This window comes from Fusarium sambucinum, chromosome II (genome assembly GCF_050947815.1).
Source record: "Fusarium sambucinum isolate potato_lamoka chromosome II, whole genome shotgun sequence".
Lineage (NCBI taxonomy): Eukaryota > Fungi > Ascomycota > Sordariomycetes > Hypocreales > Nectriaceae > Fusarium > Fusarium sambucinum.
The window spans coordinates 495,427-515,077 of record NC_139293.1 but is presented as its reverse complement, the minus strand read 5'-3'; the positions used below and the strand labels follow the sequence as shown (position 1 = coordinate 515,077).

Below are 19,651 nucleotides of genomic sequence, written 5' to 3'. Positions count from 1 at the left end.
AATATATCTATTAATATTAAATATTACTTTAAAAAGTTAATTTCTTTAGTATTTTTACTCTTATAAGTATTACTTATATCCTTATACTATTTACTAGGCTCTAGGGTTTATTAAGGCATTTAAAGTCTTATTAATACTTAATTTATTATATATATAGGTAAGTAATTTATACTTAGTTTAATAGTAATTATACTTTCTTTAAGTAGCTATTTATATAGATTATATATTTCTATTTTTAAGTTTAAGCCTATTAATTATTTTTAAATTAGCTAATTATATATATCTAAGAGGATATTATATTTTAATATTATAATTAACTTAATTTAATCTTTTAATTTTATTAATAGAAGCTTTATTATATTTAATTTATTAAATTAATAAAAAGTTATTTTATTAAATATTATATTTTTTAATATAATTACCTTTTTAAGCTAAGGTATTTAAATTTAATATATATTATATATTATATAGCCTATAAGATACTTAATATATACTTTAAGGCTTATTTTAAATACTCTCTTTTACTTATTAGCTTTTTTTTCCTTTTTTAATAGATAGGCCTTATAACTATATATATAAATACCTATTTAATTAAGGTAAAGGTTAATTATATACTTTCTTATTAATAATAAAGTATAGTTTTTAAATTAAAATTCTAAAGCTTTTAGTAAGGATATATTATTATTAGCTTATTAAAGGCTTTAATTAAGTAAATAAATTATTACTATAATACTCTTAGGCTATAGCTCTAGTAAAAGCCTTACTCTATTTAATATAGTATTTAACTTTATTATTATAATCTTATTAGCTATTTTAATTACTTTATTTAGCTTATAAGTATATAATAAAGGATATTTAAGAATTATCCCTTTAAAGTATACTTAAGCTTAAAATGCTATATTCCCTAATATATAAATTATAGCTATTTTATTATTATAATAAATAATATAAATAATAAAGCTAAATTATTATTTAATTTACTTATTATAAAATTATAATACCTTAAAAATAAAAGCTATACTTTTATTTAAAAGAGGTAAAATATATAAATAACTATTATATTTATTTTTAATTATTAGTAGCTATTAACTTTTATTATAGCCTTTTTTATAGTCTTAAAGATCTTAAAAGATATATTAAAATAGTCTAAGTAAATATTATTTAAAAGGTTTTCTATTAATTATTTAAGTTATATTTATTTAAGTATAGATTTTATAGTTAATATCTTTTATTTTATTAATTTAAATACTATAAGTATTATTTATAAGCTTTTTTAAAGTATCTTTACTAAGATAATTTACTCTTAAGTATTAAAATAAGCTTAAATTAATATATAATTATATTTAATCTTATATATATTAAGTATAATTATATTATTAAGTATATATAATAGTAAAGAATATTAGTAATTATATAATTAAAATATTATTATAGAATACTATTTAACTATTATTAAAATAAAAGTAAATAGGTTTATATTAAAGGAATACTAAATTAAAATAGTAATTAAAATTAATAATAATAATATTATTTTCTAGTATATTAAAGTATAATATATAATTAAATCCTATATATTAAAGCTTTTTTTTTTATAATAATACCTTTAATATAATATTTATATAAAATCTATTAATAACCTAAATATTTTTAAGAATAATATTTTTAATATATTTCCTATTAATACTATTAAGTGCTTTAATAATTACCCTTTAGCTATAACTAATAATTAGGAATAATAATATTCTTACTTAAACTACTTTACCTTTATTAAAAAGTATAAAAATATAAATAATAAGCTTATTAATTAAGTTAATAAGATATATAAAGCTATAAGTATTAAAAATAATATTCTTAGAAAAAGGTCTTTAGCTATAGCTATTTAAGTAAATAAAGAAATTATATTCTTTAAAGAGATTTAAATTAAAAGTAATAAAATATTAAAATATCTTATTTTAATTAATATTATTTATAAAGCTAAATTAGCCTAGGTTATTACTTAGGCTAAGAATTATTATCCTCTTTCTTATAAGCTTTACTTTAAGGTTATAATACCTAGTTAATATTACTTTTTAAATTTTAAGAGCTTTCTTTTTAATTATTTCCCTAGGGAGCCTTATTTTCTTATAGAAAAATACCTTTTTTAAAATACTATAATTCTCTCTATATTAAGGATAATCTTATAAGTAAAAGTATTTTATTTAAAATTAAGGCTTTTTACTTTTATTCTCTTTAAGATTAAATATATTACTAAGTATAATAAATATAATATAATATATAGTATTTAAAGCTTATTTAATAATAATATTAAGCTTATTTATATATTAATTAATTAACTTAATATTAACTTTATTCTTATTAAAATTAATAATATAAAGTATTTATTATATTTAATTAAATATAATTTAAGCTTAAATTATTATAAAGAAATTAAAAATAATTTAATTTCCTTAGACTTTAAAAGCTTTATATTATATAATATAATAATAAACTATATATTATTTATTAAGCTATTTATTAGAATTAATATATATACTCTTTGCCTTTTTTATATATATATTATATACTTTATAAATATAAATAATAATATTTATAGCTTAAGAGATAAAGCGCTTTTTAAATCCCTTTATAATATAATATAGGGTATAATCCTTAAGGTATTTTTCTTTTACTTTTTTAAATATAATATTAAATATATTTTTATTAACTATTAACTATAAGAAAGTATAAATCTTTTTATTTTTAATTTTTTAAGTAAAATACTTATTTTACTTAAATATATTAGTTTTTTAAAGTATAATATATTTATAATTAACTTTATTAAAAGTAAGCTTAAAGAGCTTTAGATTATTTTTAAGAAAATCTATATTATTTAAATAAGTAATATAAAGCTTTATAATATTAATAGCCTTTATTATATACTTAATAAAGTATTTATCCTTATAATTAGTAATTAAAATAATTTTAAAGGGCTTTATTTAATTAGCTTTTTTATTAAAAAGGCTTAAATTAATATATATCTAGGTATTAATAATATTAAATTTAATTTAAATATATTAAAGCTAATATTATTATTAAATACTCTTTTTAAGGTATAATATTTCCTTAAGCTTAAAATTAAAAGTAATAAATTAAATAGCTATAGTTAAAAATAGTAATATAAAGGAAAATTGCATTTTATTAAGGGAAAAAGCATTAAAAAGGATAAATTTAATACTTAAAATAAGCTAAAAATAATAATTTATAATTAAATTAAAGGTTAAAGTAATATAAATTTCTAGAATTACTTTTATTTAGGCTTATAACTATTATTAATAGCTATTTTTATTAAATAAAGTATAAAAAAGAGAATTAAAAAAGCTTTATTTTTTCTATAAAAGGAGGGAAATTAGCTTATTATTTTAGGTAATAGAGTAGCCAAATTATATAATGCAAGCTTAGCTAATCAGGGCTATGCAAATGTTAACATCGGTCCTTATCAGACTAGTCGCAGAAATACCGTAAAACTACGATTCCCGAGCGAGGTCTTGCCCCACAACGCCACGCGGCTTCCCGAAAACCGGCTTGACAATCGCGTTTACTAGCCAACGCTCTTTGTTCTACAAGAACCCTCAGATCAAGAGCCGCGTTTCAAACAACCGACGAGACTACGTAAGGTTTTGGCGTCGTGATGTGGCTATCGGTCGGGGCTTATCCATATTAATATCGTTAATGAGATGGAATATTTTGCTTCTAAATCAGACTTTCTTTAACTAAATCTTCAGGGCATAGTTTTCCTTCCTACCTTTCGTTACTCTAAAATACTTTTCTTCTTTGGGACGAAGATGAAGCTTGTTAACTTTGTTAACTTGGCTGCATTTCTAGCTGCTAGCAGTGTAGTAGCATCGGAACTGACATCCACATCCGCAATTCTTGATGATGACTACGGTACGTGATCCAGTTAATGGGTAGAACACACATCGGTATCTGACATACGTTAGTCTCATTGAACGGTCGTTTCAACAATGCATACGAAGAGGCGAAAAGCTTCGTCGCAAAGCTGAATAATACGGAGAAAATCACTATTATCACAGGCGGTAGTCTTAGCGGCAACAACAACTGGACGGCCCTCAACGCTAAGGATGGCGTCTCCGGCATCAACTTCCAATTCTATGTCTCCGGTTTCACAATGGCAAATGCTTTGGCTATGTCGTGGAACCGCGATCTGATACAACGCCAGTTCAAGGCTGTTGGCCAGGAGTTCTACGATATGGGCTATAACTTGATTGATGGCCCAGAACCGGGCCCTCTTGGCCGAACTCCCTTTGGCGGTCGCACTCCCGAAACCTTTTCTGCAGATCCATACCTTTCTGGAGTGGCAATGGGTGAGGCCATCGCTGGTATGAACTCTGCTGGTGTTATTGCCGGTGGAAGACATTTTCTCCTCAACGAGCAGGAGACTAACCGATCCTCCGGCACTTCGGATAGCACTAGCGAAGTTTACTCATCCAACGCTGACGACAAGACGATTCATGAGCTCTACGCTTGGCCCTTTGCAGATGGTGTCAAGGCAGGAATGATGGCTGTTATGTGCGGCATGACTCGGGTCAACAGCACACTCTCATGCGAGAATAACAATCTCATTAGCGGTGTTTTGAAGAAGCAAATGGGTTTCCCAGGCATGGTGTTTCCTGATGTCAATTCTCAGACCACCTCTTTCAAGTCAGCTAACGCCGGTCTTGACTTCGGATCAAGCTCGTTGTGGACTTCTACGATCATGGAAGCTGGTATCAAGAACGGTAGCTTCACTCAGGAGCGCTTGGACGATATGGCTATTCGTAATGTCATGGGCTACTACTACGTCGGCCTTGATGAAGGCAAGCAGCCTTCGAAAGCCGATTCAACCGAGTATCGCAACGTACGCCGTGACCACAACAAGCTTATCCGCGAGGTCGCTCGTGAGTCGATTGTCCTATTGAAGAACTCGAATGTCAGTGGCCTCGGACTTCCTCTTGACAAACCACGCACCGTGTCACTTTTTGGATCTCATGCTGGTCCCGCCATGGCCGGCCCCAACCAGGCATTCTCTGTCCAAGGTACGGATAGCGATGTTTATCAAGGACATCTTGCTGGTGGATCCGGCTCCGGTTCGCTGTCTTTCCCGTATCTCATCACTCCTTTTCAAGCCTTGACCAGCCGTGCTATTGAAGACAACAGCATGATCTGGTGGATCATGAACAACACGTATTCTTCCAACTCCGGAGGCGGCATGGGTGGCGGCGGCGGTGGTGGTGGTATGCCTGGAGGATCGTCAGATAACTCTACTACAGGCCCAAGCAACGGAAGTGCTCCTCCAACCAATGGTGGCGACGACATGGGTGGTGGCGGCGGAATGGATTTTAGCAGTCTCGGTCAGGGTACAGCTGTCACTCCTTCTTTTGCCAACTATGCCGGGAACTCCGATGTCTGCCTCGTTTTCCTGAACTCGTATTCTGGTGAGGGTGGCGACCGAAGCCAACTTACAGATGATGACCAAGACACTATGGTTACAACCGTCGCTTCCAACTGCAACAACACTGTTGTTGTCATCAACACTTCTGGTCCACGTATTCTCGACGCATGGGCCGAGAATGAAAACGTTACAGCGATACTTTATGCTGGTCTGCTGGGTCAGGAGAGCGGCAATGCTATTACTGATGTTCTATACGGCGATGTGAACCCCAGCGGCAAGTTAACGCACACCATCGCCAAAAATGCGTCCGACTACCCAGTTTCCATTTGCGTCACTGCACAATGCAACTTCACTGAGGGCACATATATTGATTATCGGTACTTTGACGCCCATAATATCTCGGTGCGATACCCTTTTGGTCACGGTTTAACCTATTCAACCTTCGAGTACGGTGACGCCAAGATTCAGATTAAGGACAAGAAGGCTTTGTCGGCAAAGTTTCCCACAGGAAAGCTTGTACCTGGTGGCCAATCTGATTTATGGGATGAGGTCATCGAGGTCAAATCGACGGTCAAAAATACAGGTGGTCGAACGGGATTAGAAGTCGCGCAGCTTTACGTGACATTCCCAGACTCTGCTATGCAGCCCGATCGTATCCTCCGAGGATTTAACAAGGTGAAGGTAACTCCCGGTCGGACTGTTGAGGTTTCCTTCAAACTCCGTCGCCGTGACTTGAGCTATTGGGACACGGAGGCACAGAAGTGGGCAATTGCTAGTGGCTCGTATAAGTTCAGTGTTGGCTCTAGCTCGCGTGATCTACACGGGAGCACGTCCTTGACTATTTAGTGTAGAGTTTCATAATGTTTTCTCTGGAGAACAAGGCCTTTAAGGCTTAGAGCAGATAATACATCGTCGATGACCATACAGATACGCCATGTCAGATTCAGTTGGAAGGTTTGTAGTTCCTAGTTGAACAAACGCAGTATCTATCAGAGACTGAACAGAGGATTTCGATACAATTACAATAGCTTACTGTTTTATTTGCACATTAGGCACAGCGCAAAGTACAATATTTCGGTGTAATTCAATCTTACGCATAATTGAGTAGCTATTATACCAGTGAGATGGTCTCCCACTCTGCTGCAGTGAAATGCGGTAATAACGAACACTTAACCATCTTATCCCAATCCTTCTCCACCAGGTCAACCTCACCCATCAGCAGTCTATCGACAACTTTCCTGGAAAACTGTACCTCTGAAGCAAAGTTTCTTAATCCATACTTTTCTATATTGAAATCGAAAACCTGTTCATTTGTTGTGAGACGTTCATCCTCAGTAGAATTCTTCCCAATGCCCCTTTTCACAATCGTGTTAGTTATCATGGGGCTTAGTTGAGACGCCTTACGATAATCCTCGTGCCACGTTCCGATCCTGATAAATTGTCGACTGCTGTTGATGAGAACTTGTTGGACTACAAGTCCATATACCAAAGTAGATCTACTACTCGAATCATCCAAGTCGCGTCCCCAATGACATTGATATAGTGGGAGAAGAAAATATCCCGAAGAGAAGACAACGGGCTTGTTGAAATGGAATCTGAATGCAGCACACGTCTTATCGTACGGGCTGCACGCTCGTAGTTGCATACAGCCTAGACCAGCGACGGGAGACGTAACTTCAAGTTCGTGTCGAAAGTACCATGTTTGGCTTTTGTTATGTGGAGTCCCAGTGAATCTCACTGGTATAAGCAGGCACCTGATCCTCAGAACTGTTCGATCGAAAGAGGTAAAAGGGTCACTTCCAGGTGGAGTGACAATATTTTCACTCAGTAGAGCCAATGATCGTAATTCCTTTGACTCGAACGAGTTTGGATGTGCGAGTGAGATCTTGGGTGAGGGTCCGATCATGCGGCCTGACATGACTGATCCAGGGAACGACAACCATGACCACGACGGACGTGACATTTGTTGCACGACGAGCTTGCTTTCATCCTCCGGCCTCAGTTTAGAGTCGGGACCTGCAGCTGGTTCCCACAGGAGGTCTTGCATCCAAGACTCAAGCCAAATACCAGCAAGATAGCTGTCACCGGTTTTGCTAGCAATGAGCTTCGCAAGACCCGCTATGGCGATAAGTCTATCCTCTTCGAATGTCAAATCATATCCAGTGTATTTCGAAAGTACCCAACTCCAATGCGTATCTCTATATGGGCCAGTAAGATCCATCATTGATTGACGTCCTGTCCCAGTCGTCTCATAAGTAAGACAGTGCAAGGTAGGAGATATTTCGCTTCCTCTGCAGCCGTTACACTCCCAATACACTTGCTCGTTTCCAAGGTAGAGAAGGCGTCGCGAGAGACAGCGTTCTTGTAGGACCCACGCACGCTTATTGATAGGTGCGTAGTTCACATCGGCTTGCAAGTCTGAAGCATCCCTGTGCTCTACAAATACATAATCATCTGTTTGAGATACAGAGTCTTGTCGATCGTAGGAAGCGACAGGCTTGTGTCGAGGAATACTTCGAGGTCGACACTTCCGAAAAACACCGAGACCCGGAAAACCCCAACATATAGTTATTGTAAGGAAAGCATATTGATATATATCCATCATCAACGGAGCTTCTTGACGAAATTCGAAGCCTCCATCATCTTGTATCATACAGAGGGAGTCGATCCAAAGATATTGGATAGTCATAGAACGACAAATAGATAAGATGTCTTGATAGCTTTGTGGCAGAACAGTATCTGGCTGACAATCGGAGTAGTTATGGTAATTACTTGTGAGTAGTGTAGGGGTCTCGTGCGACCATCGATGTGAAAGCGCAATATATGGAACATGGTCAGGACTTCCATGGACACGCCATGTATCTGAGTTACCATCCCCAAGATCTAATAACCGCGTGGGCATTTTTGCAATTTGTGGTGGCGAAGCTTCTGTCAAACAATGGGAGTGCTTCTCTTCGCAAACCCCAATCCATCGTTTCGCAAGGTCGGCAACTGAATCAGGTGTATGTTTCTCAAGGATGGGAAATGCTTTCTCAGTGTCTAATTTGAACCTGTGAGCAGGGTAGAAGAAAACGCTTCACTGGATAACCTACCTAGATACCATTTCTTTGTAGTCTTCCAAATAGCCAACTGCAGTTTCTTCTTCTTTAAACCAAGGCCCGCTAAACGGATATCTACTGTATACGCAGCATTATTGGGTTCACAAGTAACCGTTTCTACCTCAGCACTAAAATCCGCTTTTCTTTCATCATTTGAAGACGCGATCGGTGAAGATCGAATGCACCGCCAAATGGTCCAGCAGAGAGGACAGTCCTGGCTTATTGATGCATGCAAAGATTCCCACGATGCGTGCAATATAAAGCGACTACTGAAAGCCCATTGCCCGTCAAACAAGCCTTCAGACCAACGCTCTGAAACTACCTCTTTTGAAGTTGCATCTGACACTGGAAGGGAGGGGAAGGCCTTTCGACAGACTTGACAGAGGCTCATTCTTATGTAAAGGCACTGTGACGCAATCGGACATAAATGCTATGATGAGACAAGGTTTATAGTTTGCAGTATTACGGACCTCTTGTTGACATATTATTATGGTGAGATGAAAAGTGCCTCAGTCGAAACCTCGGGAAAGTGGAGTCTCTTACTTCATTCTACCTAGTGTAATTTGACATCTACATCTCTTTAGCCTTTTGTTGTGTGGTTGGTCAGCAATGCACATATGCTATACAGAGACACCTAAAATAACAAGAACAGTGACGCTAACAAGACACTAAACATAAAATAGTTGAATAATACTATATTTCTATAAAATATATTAAAGACATCTACTGTTAGTAAGAGGCAAGGCACAGTATAATGGATCAACAATGGAGGTGGGTGTAGCTATAGATGTAAATGAAAAGAACAAATTATATTTCCTACTGGATCCTTCAAGACAACAGTAACAATAATGGCTTGACCCACACCACCAAAGAAGCTCAAACTGGATGACAAAGAATCATAGATGCAGTCGTTGCCGCAAAACTGGCCACTACCTATAGCCTAAAAATTCTGAGTCTTATAGACTCTGAACTTCTGGTTGTTTCCATTGTGTGGATTGTAAGTCAAGAAAGGCGTACCGTTCTTTGTATCGCCTCCACAAAGATCAAGAGCCGTGTTATCATTCACATTACGGAATCTAGTACCATTGTTAGTGGACATCTTATAAAACAACAGTACCCTTGGAAACTTACTGAATGACTTTGTTGTTCAGGTTATCAAGCGTCGCACCTTGGATCTCCCAATGAGCATCCCGATCCGAGACATTTTTGTTTATCTCGCAGCACATGACCTTTTTTATGGTTAGTAATTGCATAGACGTTCGCAGGAAGGTTAAAACATACCCTTTGAGTACAGAACATAACCCTTGCTCGGGCTCTTGATTACCACGATGTTGTTAGAGTCTCCAACAGAGTAGAGATCCCACATGGCGTTGGAATTCAATGTATAATATTCGCCATCAGACCTAATAGAATTTAGTGGCTGGCTCTTTGAATCTCGGATAATACTCACCAAGCATGGACGGCAGGGTTCTTGCCGCCTCCACCGGCCAGATCAAACATGACATCCTTGTCTTCCGTGATTTGACTTCGCAAGTTGCACCTGAGACGTCGCCTGATCTCCTTGCTGTGGGCGTCCATCTGTTGTTGCAAGTTGGCCAGAGCAATCTTGCCTGCTTCAACAGCCTTCTTAAGGGCCGTGATTTCCTGATCCTGCTGAGTGATGGTGGCACTCTTCTTGCTAACAAGATCCTTTTGCTCTGCGAGGTTCTTGACGGCTTGCTCGAGCTGGGCCTTCAGGTCCTTCAGTTGCTTCTCAAGGTCAGTGATCTTGTCGGTCTGCTGCTTCGTCTCATCTTGAAGTCGTTTGTTGTCTTTCTTTTCGACCTCGAGTTCGCCTTCGAGAACGGCGATGCGAGTGACGAGACTGGCGATTCTCTCAGTATCAACCTTGGAACGAGCTTCAGCATCGGTAAGTGCGGTTGATGCTTTGTCAAGCTTCTTCTGTACTTCAGCTTTCGAGGCGCGCTCGTACTGGAGTTGAGATTCCAGCAGTTCTATAGCCTTGTGGTCCTCAACATCATGTTTCTCGCTTTTCGATATCTCATCTTGCAGCCTTTTAGCTTCAGCTTCGTTTGCTTCGCGAGCTTCTGCAAGCCTTTTGGTCAGATCGTCGGCCTTGGCCTTTTCAACGGCCAGGTTGCCGGTGAGCTTCTCGACCTCTTTACTCAGCTCATCGGCCTGGGACTTGGAGGTTTCGAGCTGATGGCCCCGAGCGTGGAAGTCAGAGTCGAGCGCAGTAAATCGCTCCCAGGGTTAGCAAATAATCGATCAAACTGATATATGGTTCTTACATCGTGAGCATACTGGGCAAGATACCCGGCCTGATCAGCGTAGGCAATCGTGTGTCTCAAAGTCTCAATGAGTGTCTTGGGGAAAGGAAGGGGATCGACAACTCGAGCGAGCGAGGGTTGGGGCTGAGGTTGGTGGAGTTCAAGCTCGACCTTCTGGCCGGGAGTTTGCGGAGGGTTCCAATCACTGCGATAACTTTTAGCACTCATAAGACGGACATAAAACATTATTAACTTACTGAGAATGGCGATCAATGAGTGCGGCAAGATTAAAATCACCCAGATCTTGAGGGGCTCCCGGGCCTTTCACGTTGACCGAGAGTTTCTCCGTCTTCCTGTTCCAGGAACAACTGATATCGTAGTAAGATTTGTAGGAGAACTTGACGCCATTCTCATCATCGGAAATCACTTTCTGGGGCTCAGCACGGAAGGATGGGGCTTTGGCGACACCACTGCCATCATGAGTCCACTGCCACATGGAAAGAATGGGTTTTCCCTCGCCTAATCCCTCAGGAGCGATAAAAATGGCCATCTCGTTGCTCGCGTACTGATCCCAGTTGATCTTTCCGGTCCAGATCCTAGTCGATTCGGCAGTAACGTCTCCCTCAGACTGCCAAATACGCTTAAACTCCATGGGGCTCTCATACCCGTTGGGATTACGCATAACGACTTTGAGCTTCTGGTAAACGTTGCCAGAGGTGATCTCCCAACTGTAGTAGGAGGACTTGGCGATGAAAGTGTCATCTCCATTTGGGGTCTTGGAGACGTTGTCAATGGCGATGTTCTGGAAAAAGTTGGACTTGGCAACGTTTTGTGCGTTGAAAGTCCATTGGGAGAAGAGATAGACAGTGTCTCCGACGCGAACTGGGCCGTCGGGCAAAACGATAACAAAAGTTTCGTTGTCGCCGTAAGGCTTCCAATCAAGTTTGCCTTCGTAGACGAACATCTTAGGAAGGATTGTTTGTAGGGATAGAAAATTGGATAAAAGGTTTGAGAAGTGTGGTAATTGATGAATTGCAGTGTTGATATTCTGAAAATCAATCTGTGATGTTCAGACAGATTATATATAGTTGATCGCTAATGTGGCTGAACTGACTGACAAACTTGATTAGCTGAAGTCGCTCTAAGAAGAGAGTTTACACGATGCTGTTCTGTCATATTACTGCATTCCGTCAAGAATTATGCTCAATAGTCTTCTGCGTGTCTTGCCTCAAGGTCAGCTGAAGATTTTGTGGCTGCCTGAATCGTTGAGACATGGCAAATGAACAGCTATGCGCCTGGGCTCTGTGGCTACCTGAATATCATAAGGACAACAGACTTTACGCTTTGACCCTTCCAAATGCAACAAACTCAAGTCCCCTCAAATTCATATCGCTGAAACCTACGATGCTGATATCGTACGAGAATAAGCTCTAGGCCTGATTGTGGCGTCTAATAATATGCACAACGGCGCAGGTGGATGGCTCAGCCGTGTAGATCAATCTGCAGCAATACCTTGTTAGCCCCAAATAGGGAATGCTGATACGGCGTGAGGAGAGCTGACAGTCTCGTTTAGATGCCTGAAAAATATGGGACTAGCATATGCACAGCAGCTAATAATCTATCTCACCGGCGCCTAGATCCGAATGATTTCAAAGTTCTTGCCGATTTCGCTCTCAAGTCTTTAATTTATGATTATCTGATTCCTATACCAGACGAGATGCAATAAATATGTAACCGTGAACAATTAGCGTTTGCATCACTTTCACCCATGATGATATGAGCAAAACGTTCAACACCGGAAATCGGTATAAGGAGAGTAGTAAGACCATTTGTGATATTATAAGGCTAAGAGCTACCAGGTATGCAACTATAAGCAATGCTCGCCAACCTCAACGCAAATTCACCCTTCGAATCAGCCCTAGATGATTGGCGAACTTTGTCTTGAAGAAATTGTGTAAAAGTACCATGAGCAGAAGGCCATCCTTCATCGATACTCACAGTAACCCATTCTAGCCTCTGAAATTCGTCCCAACTGCTGTACTGCGAGGCAATACTCTTGTGAATCTGTTGTTTAAGGTCATCTGATATGTGTGAACTCTCTAGAGCTTCCTTGTATGCCTCGAGTACCCTCTTGGTTAGATCAGGTGGGATGAATACAATCTGGAAGATATCCAGTCTCCCAAGTAACAATCCTTTCTCATAGGTTGGCCATTCGCGATAGTCTGGGAGACTAAGATCCCAACCTGCAGTCACAGACTCATGCAACATAATCGGGAGATCATATCCCTCGGTCCATTCCAAGTCATCAGTTCCGAAAAGAGGGGCCACAAGGAAATAACCGTTCCATAAACCCTCCCCTCCAAACCCATTGCTGATCTCGAAGAATTTCCGATATTCGTCCGGCAACTGGATATCCAATTTGCGCTCTACTGCCAGTATCTGTTCGTCCGTCGCTGGCGCAGAGAAGAGTGTTTCAGGAACAGGCTCATCGTTTTCTTCGTAGGTGTTACTGTTATTCCTTGTATTCTCATCGAGCTCCATAAGAAGCTCTTTGATAGATCCCTGGTATGACTGTCGGCCCTTTTCGAAGCGTTTTTGGAATGTCGCTATGACTTCCTCAGCAAGGGCATCGAGTTTAGCTAGGTCGACATCAATCTTTCGGGCCAAGACTCCGGTCGTCAGAACTGTCCAATTGACTCGCCGCTCTGTGAGACATTTAACAGCGCTGTCTGAATGCATCCGTCGGGAGATGCGATCGAGAACTTTTTGAACTTTCTTGTCTTTCTCGATATCTTGAATTTCTGAAGTATCATCCGATGCCATTTCAATAGCAATAGCAAGAGCATCAGCAAGCGCGGAACTTCGGCTTCTAGCCGACCGTCCGCTTATTGCATCACAGTTCTCGTCGGTGTAGAGCAAGTCATGAAACCGCGCATAATCCGTGTCGCCCATCTCACTTCCACTATCACTTGGGCTCACTCCAGGCTCCAGCATGACGATATTTTCCAGTTTTTCGTCTTCCCTATCTTCCACAGTAATCTCATCTGGCCACAGATTTGTTTTCGCAAAAGCATATTTGAGATATCGAATTTCCCTCTGCCGGTCGTCCGAGGAGTCTTGAGATAACAGCAGTGATGTCAATGTTTTTGCGGTGCTGACATGACCCAGGACGGCGAATTCCTCGGCCAAGCTGATGAAGTCGCGATACACATCTTGCAAAGACGGGTTGGTCAAGATTTGGAGACGGTCGAATTTCTTAGGAGGGTCCATAGTTGCTTTCGTGTTGATAGTAAAATCTTGACCGAATTTTCTGGGCTGCTTCTACAAAGCCTTGGAGTCTTGGTGAGCATGTTTTTTTTAACTTAGGCAGTCATCTAGTCTAGGCAGAGTGTAAATAAGCCGGAAGGATCCGCAACCTTGTATCATGACATCATTTATAATCTAGCCCCCATCCAATCCATACTCTCGAGTCGGTTGGATACGGGACCGCGGCAAGGCACATGTTGTTGTGGTTGTTATCTTGGCATTTCCATTAGGCTCGAGGTCGGAGGTCATAGTCGTCTCTCAATTTGTGCATGTAGTCGGGTCACTGTTCCGTAGATAACGTCTGGTGCAAGACTTTTAACGAAGATCGGGACTTCTCCCGTTAAAAAAGGGTGGAATAATGGGGATGAAGTGTTGACACGGCTTGATGGTGCAATGATGAGCGATAGAGGAAAAAAAGACTATCTAGTAATTTTATCTTGGAACAATTCAATCTTACACGACGAAAAGGAGGACGCTACGCAGACACGTATATGTCAACATAACATTCGTCCAGCATTTTTCCAGGCAATATCAAAATCGGGTGATGCGGTTGGGAGGGCGAAAATTGAAGTGCCATATAACTTTTGAACCGTCAACTACCGGCCAAATATAGGAAGTAATAACTCTGTAATAGCTTAGCGAATGTGTACTGTAAAGTCTACCATAATAGCTCAGATGTTACAATGTGACTTACTCCACAGTCTGCCGTCATTCAAGGAATCTTGCAACCCCATTTATGACCCTAATACCACTCGTTCCTACAATCAAATACACAAGAAGCCACAGTGACCTTCTGCGATAGAAAGGCGGGACTTGGAATTTTCGCTAGCCTAGCATTGACGGGGAGATGTAGGAGGCATGTTGCAGTTCTCCATTGGAGGTTGGATGATGTTCATTGTTGAAATAGGAAGATGGATCTGAATGTTGGTTTCGATTTGGGGTCCGACCATTTTGTATCTTGTTGGTTCCCGGCAACGGCAGTAAGTATTGTTACAGTAAGGGCACGCCATATTGGTCAATACTGAAAAGGGCAATAGTCATAAGTTTATTGAAAGGTTGAAGGTCAGTATGCTCGATCACTGAAGTTGAGCCGGCGGTTGAATAGTAGTAGGCTTCACCGCCCCGTGAATTTAGTCTGCCCTCTCATTTTATGAGCAAAAGAAGTATGGCTGCCACGTCAGATCACATTTTCGCATCTGAGTGGGTTTCTCTAATCCTCAATCCAGCGTTTCTATTTGGCCAACGCTGAGCTTCCTCTGAGATGGTGGTCAGCAAAATTTGGATTTCGCCAATGGGCATCCTATGCCAAGCTTGCCCTTGCATTTTGTTCGCCCTACTTTCTGCCGGATTTGACGATCACTCTACCACAACAAACATAGCCTCATATTAGCTGAAAATCACAAAGTCCGTAAACAAAGGCCTATCACCCATCTATGACTTGCTCTCGCCCCTGATAGCCAGTCTGAATTCATTAGCCTTGGTTCTATCATTTTAATACATTTCGCGACGAAAATAGTAAAAACCTTCTCAATTTCGAATCCGCTCTTTATATCATTACCTATACTATACAAACAAGCATCTGACTGTGACAATAGTCACTATCTCCAGTGAAGTTAGTTATGGAAACCGTCGCAGCGGTAGCCTCGATAGCTACCCTCGCAGAAGTGGCATTGAAAACATATCTCTCGGTTTCTCAACTAGCCCAAACCTTACACAATGCACCAAAGGAGTTCTCTCGCATAGCTCAACAACTGGAAGTCCTGCATTGCGAACTAGCTCTGTTAGCCGAGATCGAACGACAATCAAAGAGCAACGATGATTTGCCATTGCTTGCAACTGAGATTGCTGTGCTTGAGCGAGCTCTCACTGCTGCCAGTGAGCTTATATCAAGTGCTTTCAAGCAGATTAAAAGGCTTCTACCGCAAAGACGCGGATCCAGGGCTATGTTCCAATGGGCACTTAGGGATAAATCTCAGGTACGGGACTTGTTGGATAGCTTGGTACATGTTGAGTCCAGCCTTTCAAACGTCTTATTGCTTGTTAACGTGTGAGTTCCTGTGACAGTGGTCAGCCACGGAAAGAAGACTGTCCATCATCGAGACATATGGCTAAACCCTTCATTATGCAGACGCCTGAGTTCTTTTTCATGGAAGGTAGTATCGTCAATGCAGGCTCAAATGCCCCATTCTTCTCGAAAGACCCAAAGGCTACCGGATCTAAGAGAACAGACCACTAGTGACTTCACACTTCCTTGGCAGACATTACCATCTCTTTTCGATCGAAATCCTCAGGCCTGGAATACGTTCTATGGTTCGTGGCGCTCATCCGACAGTTCACTGCTTGCCTGGCTTGGTTTCCAACTAGCATATACCACATACGGTAATAGTTTGCATACCACTCTCTTTTTGTCTGGTAAATGGCGGTTTCTACAATCACCGGGAGCTAAAGCGATTTTCTTCAACTTGGGTCTTCGTATATTCCCACTCGCAAGTTTCGGATTCTCAATATTGCGTGGAGGCCTCGCTGTAAAGTCGGTTGTGCCTCAAACAGCAGAGCTAATGTCTGCGTGTCGAAGAGGGGATATCTTGGCCGTCAGAGCATTGTTCGCTTCACGAAAGGCAACTCCTTATGATGTGACACCAGCCAACAGTAGCCCTTTAAGAGTAAGAATCATCTGCCTCCCATGAACTCACTACTGACGCGGTGATGACTACTAGTACGCTATTGAAAGTGGATCTCTAGAGATGGTGAAATTTCTCTGTTACCATGGAGCTGATGTGAATGCCACATTTGGACAGTTTGAAACGTAAGCGTTTTCTACAAATGGCCTCAGTCGCCTTAAAATCTCTCCTTGCTGACTATTTTCATGTTGGTAGAAGTCCTTTAGAGTGGGCGTTTAGGGCGAGGCAGGTCGAGATTGCTCGTTTTTTCTTGACACAAGGAGCGGGCCTAGACTACCTCTGCTACCGTGGCTGGACACCGGTAATGCTACTCTTCCAACCGAATTTCCCTGAGGTGCCGAAACCATTCTTTGAACTTTTGTCCAGCCACTCATTCACCGATTTTGATGTCCAAGATCGATATGGTGCAACAGCACTACACCGGGCTGCTTTGTGGGGAACAGCGGGGGATGTGAGCTCTCTTCTACAACTAGGAGCATCACAGAGCTTGGCTGACACCGATACAAAGTGGACACCCATTTTTGCCGCCGCGAGTACGAATAATGTAGCCACCCTCAGAAAGCTTGCAGAAAGCATGCCCCCAGACTACATCAACCGTGTTGATTTGAATGGATGGACTGTTCTTCATGTTGCCATTAAAGCTGGGGGCCTCGAAACGATGGTTTTCGTTCTTGATATGGGGGCCGATCCCCATCAGCCGATTATGGTCGAGGCTCAGGATGGTGGCATGACAAGGGAAATCACTTCGATTGACTTTGCTATAGCGCAGGGAGAAACCACATATCGACACTTCATTCAGGCATTGCAAATTTCAGGCTATAGTATTTCCATTGCGGAGGACGCAGGTAAGAAAGACGTGTTCTGGGATGCGACAGAGTACGGATACCTCTAAAGTGAGAGCCGTGTTGACGCAAGCGTGTCCGGATTTTCATGAAAACGCTTTACATGGGGCTTACTACCTTATATAATAATGCTTCGAAGTCCGAGCTTAGCCTGAGGAGGCAATTGCTCCTTAGAGTCAAGACTACGATGAAAGATCCTATTTAAGACACTCTCCCCCTTATGATTACTACCATTGACACATTATTCAATGATATTTGTTCGTCCTCATCCTCTCTGCCAATTATGAATCCATCCTGCAATACCGAACAACCTCAGGCTGACAATTTCGTCAGACTGGAAGATTATGGCTTGCACCAACCCTCGGCCCGGCAGAAGCTTACGCCTTTGGATATGAACTTACCCAGACTGTATGGAGCACGTTGGGTTCTTTGCTTCCCGTTGCTGCCAGGGTCTGATAAGTTGCAAGTGTCAGTGCAGTCGAGCTTGTGACTGAATGGAAAGGTCAAAGGTTAACAAATTCTCAGGTACAAGACACTCAAACAAGGACTAGCGCACACCGTTGCGTCTATTCCCTGGATTTCTGGCATGATCGTAAGTACTTATCCTGATAGTCGCTGTACTTGCAGTTCCTGGCTGTCGTTTGTACCATACAGGGTCCAGAGGAAGGACATGACCCTAGTAACGGAAGGATCCAGATTGTCGAGTCACCGGACTCTCTGTTGTTTCCGTATGTATTCAGTTTTGCCTACTAGTCCCATTCACTAACGCAATCTTTAGCTTTAAAGATCTTACTGGAGTCATGCCTTCATACACAGAGCTCAAAGAGCAAAACTTCCCGCTCTCTGTCCTCTCTACAGCACAGCTCGGTCCTATAGACGCCATGCCGCAAGGGGCCACACAACCTGTATTCGCAACCCAGGCAAACTTTGTGGAAGGTGGGCTTTTACTAACAGTGGGTGTTCATCACTCGGTTTGTGACGCCTCAGCTCTGGATGCCATTGTCAGCACTTGGGCTCATAACACTGCTGCTGTCAGCGTCGACATCAATTCCTTTGCACCATTCGATGAGCAATCGAACGACCGTTCTCCTCTCATGGAAGGTCAGCTTGACACCGAGTCAGGTGACTCTTATGGTTACCAGCTCATGCCTACTCCTCCGGGGAGCAACCACATACTTCCTACTTTCAAGATGCCTCCCCTCTCGTCTCGCCTTTTCCATTTCTCATCAGAATCACTCAAGACTCTCAAAGAAACTGCAGCGGCATTCTCCACTCATGACGCGCTGCTTGCCTTTATCTGGCAACATATGACCTCGGCCCGGCTGAAATCTGGGGTTTTCACCAACCCCCCCGGTGACACAGACATGTCGGCACTATGTCTCGCCGTTAATGTTCGCAACCGTATGAGTCCTCCGCTGCCATCATCCTATCTCGGAAATGCGTCAATGCCTTGTGTGACTGAGAAGCTTCCGGTATCGGTCATCACATCGGGTACTAGTCTCCCTCAAGTTGCAGCAACCATCCGAAAGTCGTTGGCAGCGTTTAACAATCCAGGTCGGGTGTCTGCGACTATTGGGCTTTTGAACTCTCGGACCAACCCCACGGATTTCAAACTCGCTTTCAATGGTTTTCTTGGCCCTGATGTTGTTGAATCGTCTTGGGCCGACCTTGGAATCTATGACAATGTCTGGGGCGCGATGGGAATGTTGGATGCGTTTAGAATCCCAGGTGAAGGTGCTGATGGAACAATCACAGTACTACCCAGGCTGAAAGATGGGAGTTTAGAAGTTGTTATTGCATTGAAGACGGAGGCTATGGAGATACTGATCGACGACAAGGGCTTTGTTGAGGCTGTCGACTTCTAACTAACACTTGGTGTTTCGTTCATATGTCCTATTATTTGGCATGGAGAGTTATATGTACATGTATTGATATACCTGTATGGATCAATGACAGTACAATTTTATTCTTTCTATGTGCTTCAATCTAAGATCTAAACAAGCCTTTCGCTACCTCTTAGCCCTCT

The 19,651-nt window shown here is 40.9% G+C and overlaps 6 protein-coding genes across 6 annotated transcripts; 3 read left to right on the top strand and 3 right to left on the bottom strand.

Annotated features, from left to right (window-relative positions):
- Nucleotides 1–3,821: 3,821 nt before the first annotated feature.
- On the top strand, nt 3,822–6,274 carry FSST1_006946 (glycoside hydrolase family 3 protein; the record flags this gene model as incomplete). The annotated part of the gene is made up of 2 exons (XM_083236509.1): nt 3,822–3,924; nt 3,978–6,274. The coding sequence occupies 2 exons, from the start codon at nt 3,822–3,824 to the stop codon at nt 6,272–6,274; spliced, it is 2,400 nt and encodes a 799-aa protein (XP_083082907.1).
- Nucleotides 6,275–6,539: 265 nt separating this feature from the next.
- On the bottom strand, nt 6,540–8,917 carry FSST1_006945 (heterokaryon incompatibility protein-domain-containing protein; the record flags this gene model as incomplete). Its single annotated transcript, XM_083236508.1, has 2 exons — nt 6,540–8,467; nt 8,521–8,917. The coding sequence occupies 2 exons, from the start codon at nt 8,915–8,917 to the stop codon at nt 6,540–6,542; spliced, it is 2,325 nt and encodes a 774-aa protein (XP_083082906.1).
- Nucleotides 8,918–9,466: 549 nt separating this feature from the next.
- Nucleotides 9,467–11,760, bottom strand: FSST1_006944 (uncharacterized protein; the record flags this gene model as incomplete). The annotated part of the gene is made up of 6 exons (XM_083236507.1): nt 9,467–9,602; nt 9,658–9,755; nt 9,851–9,929; nt 9,977–10,770; nt 10,818–11,001; nt 11,054–11,760. The coding sequence occupies 6 exons, from the start codon at nt 11,758–11,760 to the stop codon at nt 9,467–9,469; spliced, it is 1,998 nt and encodes a 665-aa protein (XP_083082905.1).
- Nucleotides 11,761–12,641: 881 nt separating this feature from the next.
- On the bottom strand, nt 12,642–14,066 carry FSST1_006943 (SMI1/KNR4 family protein; the record flags this gene model as incomplete). Its single annotated transcript, XM_083236506.1, has 1 exon — nt 12,642–14,066. The coding sequence occupies one exon, from the start codon at nt 14,064–14,066 to the stop codon at nt 12,642–12,644; it is 1,425 nt and encodes a 474-aa protein (XP_083082904.1).
- A 2,859-nt stretch (nt 14,067–16,925) lies between these two features.
- Nucleotides 16,926–17,675, top strand: FSST1_006942 (ankyrin repeat domain-containing protein; the record flags this gene model as incomplete). The annotated part of the gene is made up of 1 exon (XM_083236504.1): nt 16,926–17,675. The coding sequence occupies one exon, from the start codon at nt 16,926–16,928 to the stop codon at nt 17,673–17,675; it is 750 nt and encodes a 249-aa protein (XP_083082903.1).
- A 233-nt stretch (nt 17,676–17,908) lies between these two features.
- On the top strand, nt 17,909–19,490 carry FSST1_006941 (uncharacterized protein; the record flags this gene model as incomplete). Its single annotated transcript, XM_083236503.1, has 4 exons — nt 17,909–18,093; nt 18,151–18,217; nt 18,280–18,353; nt 18,404–19,490. 4 exons carry the CDS (start codon nt 17,909–17,911, stop codon nt 19,488–19,490), a joined length of 1,413 nt encoding a protein of 470 aa, XP_083082902.1.
- Nucleotides 19,491–19,651: the final 161 nt, after the last annotated feature.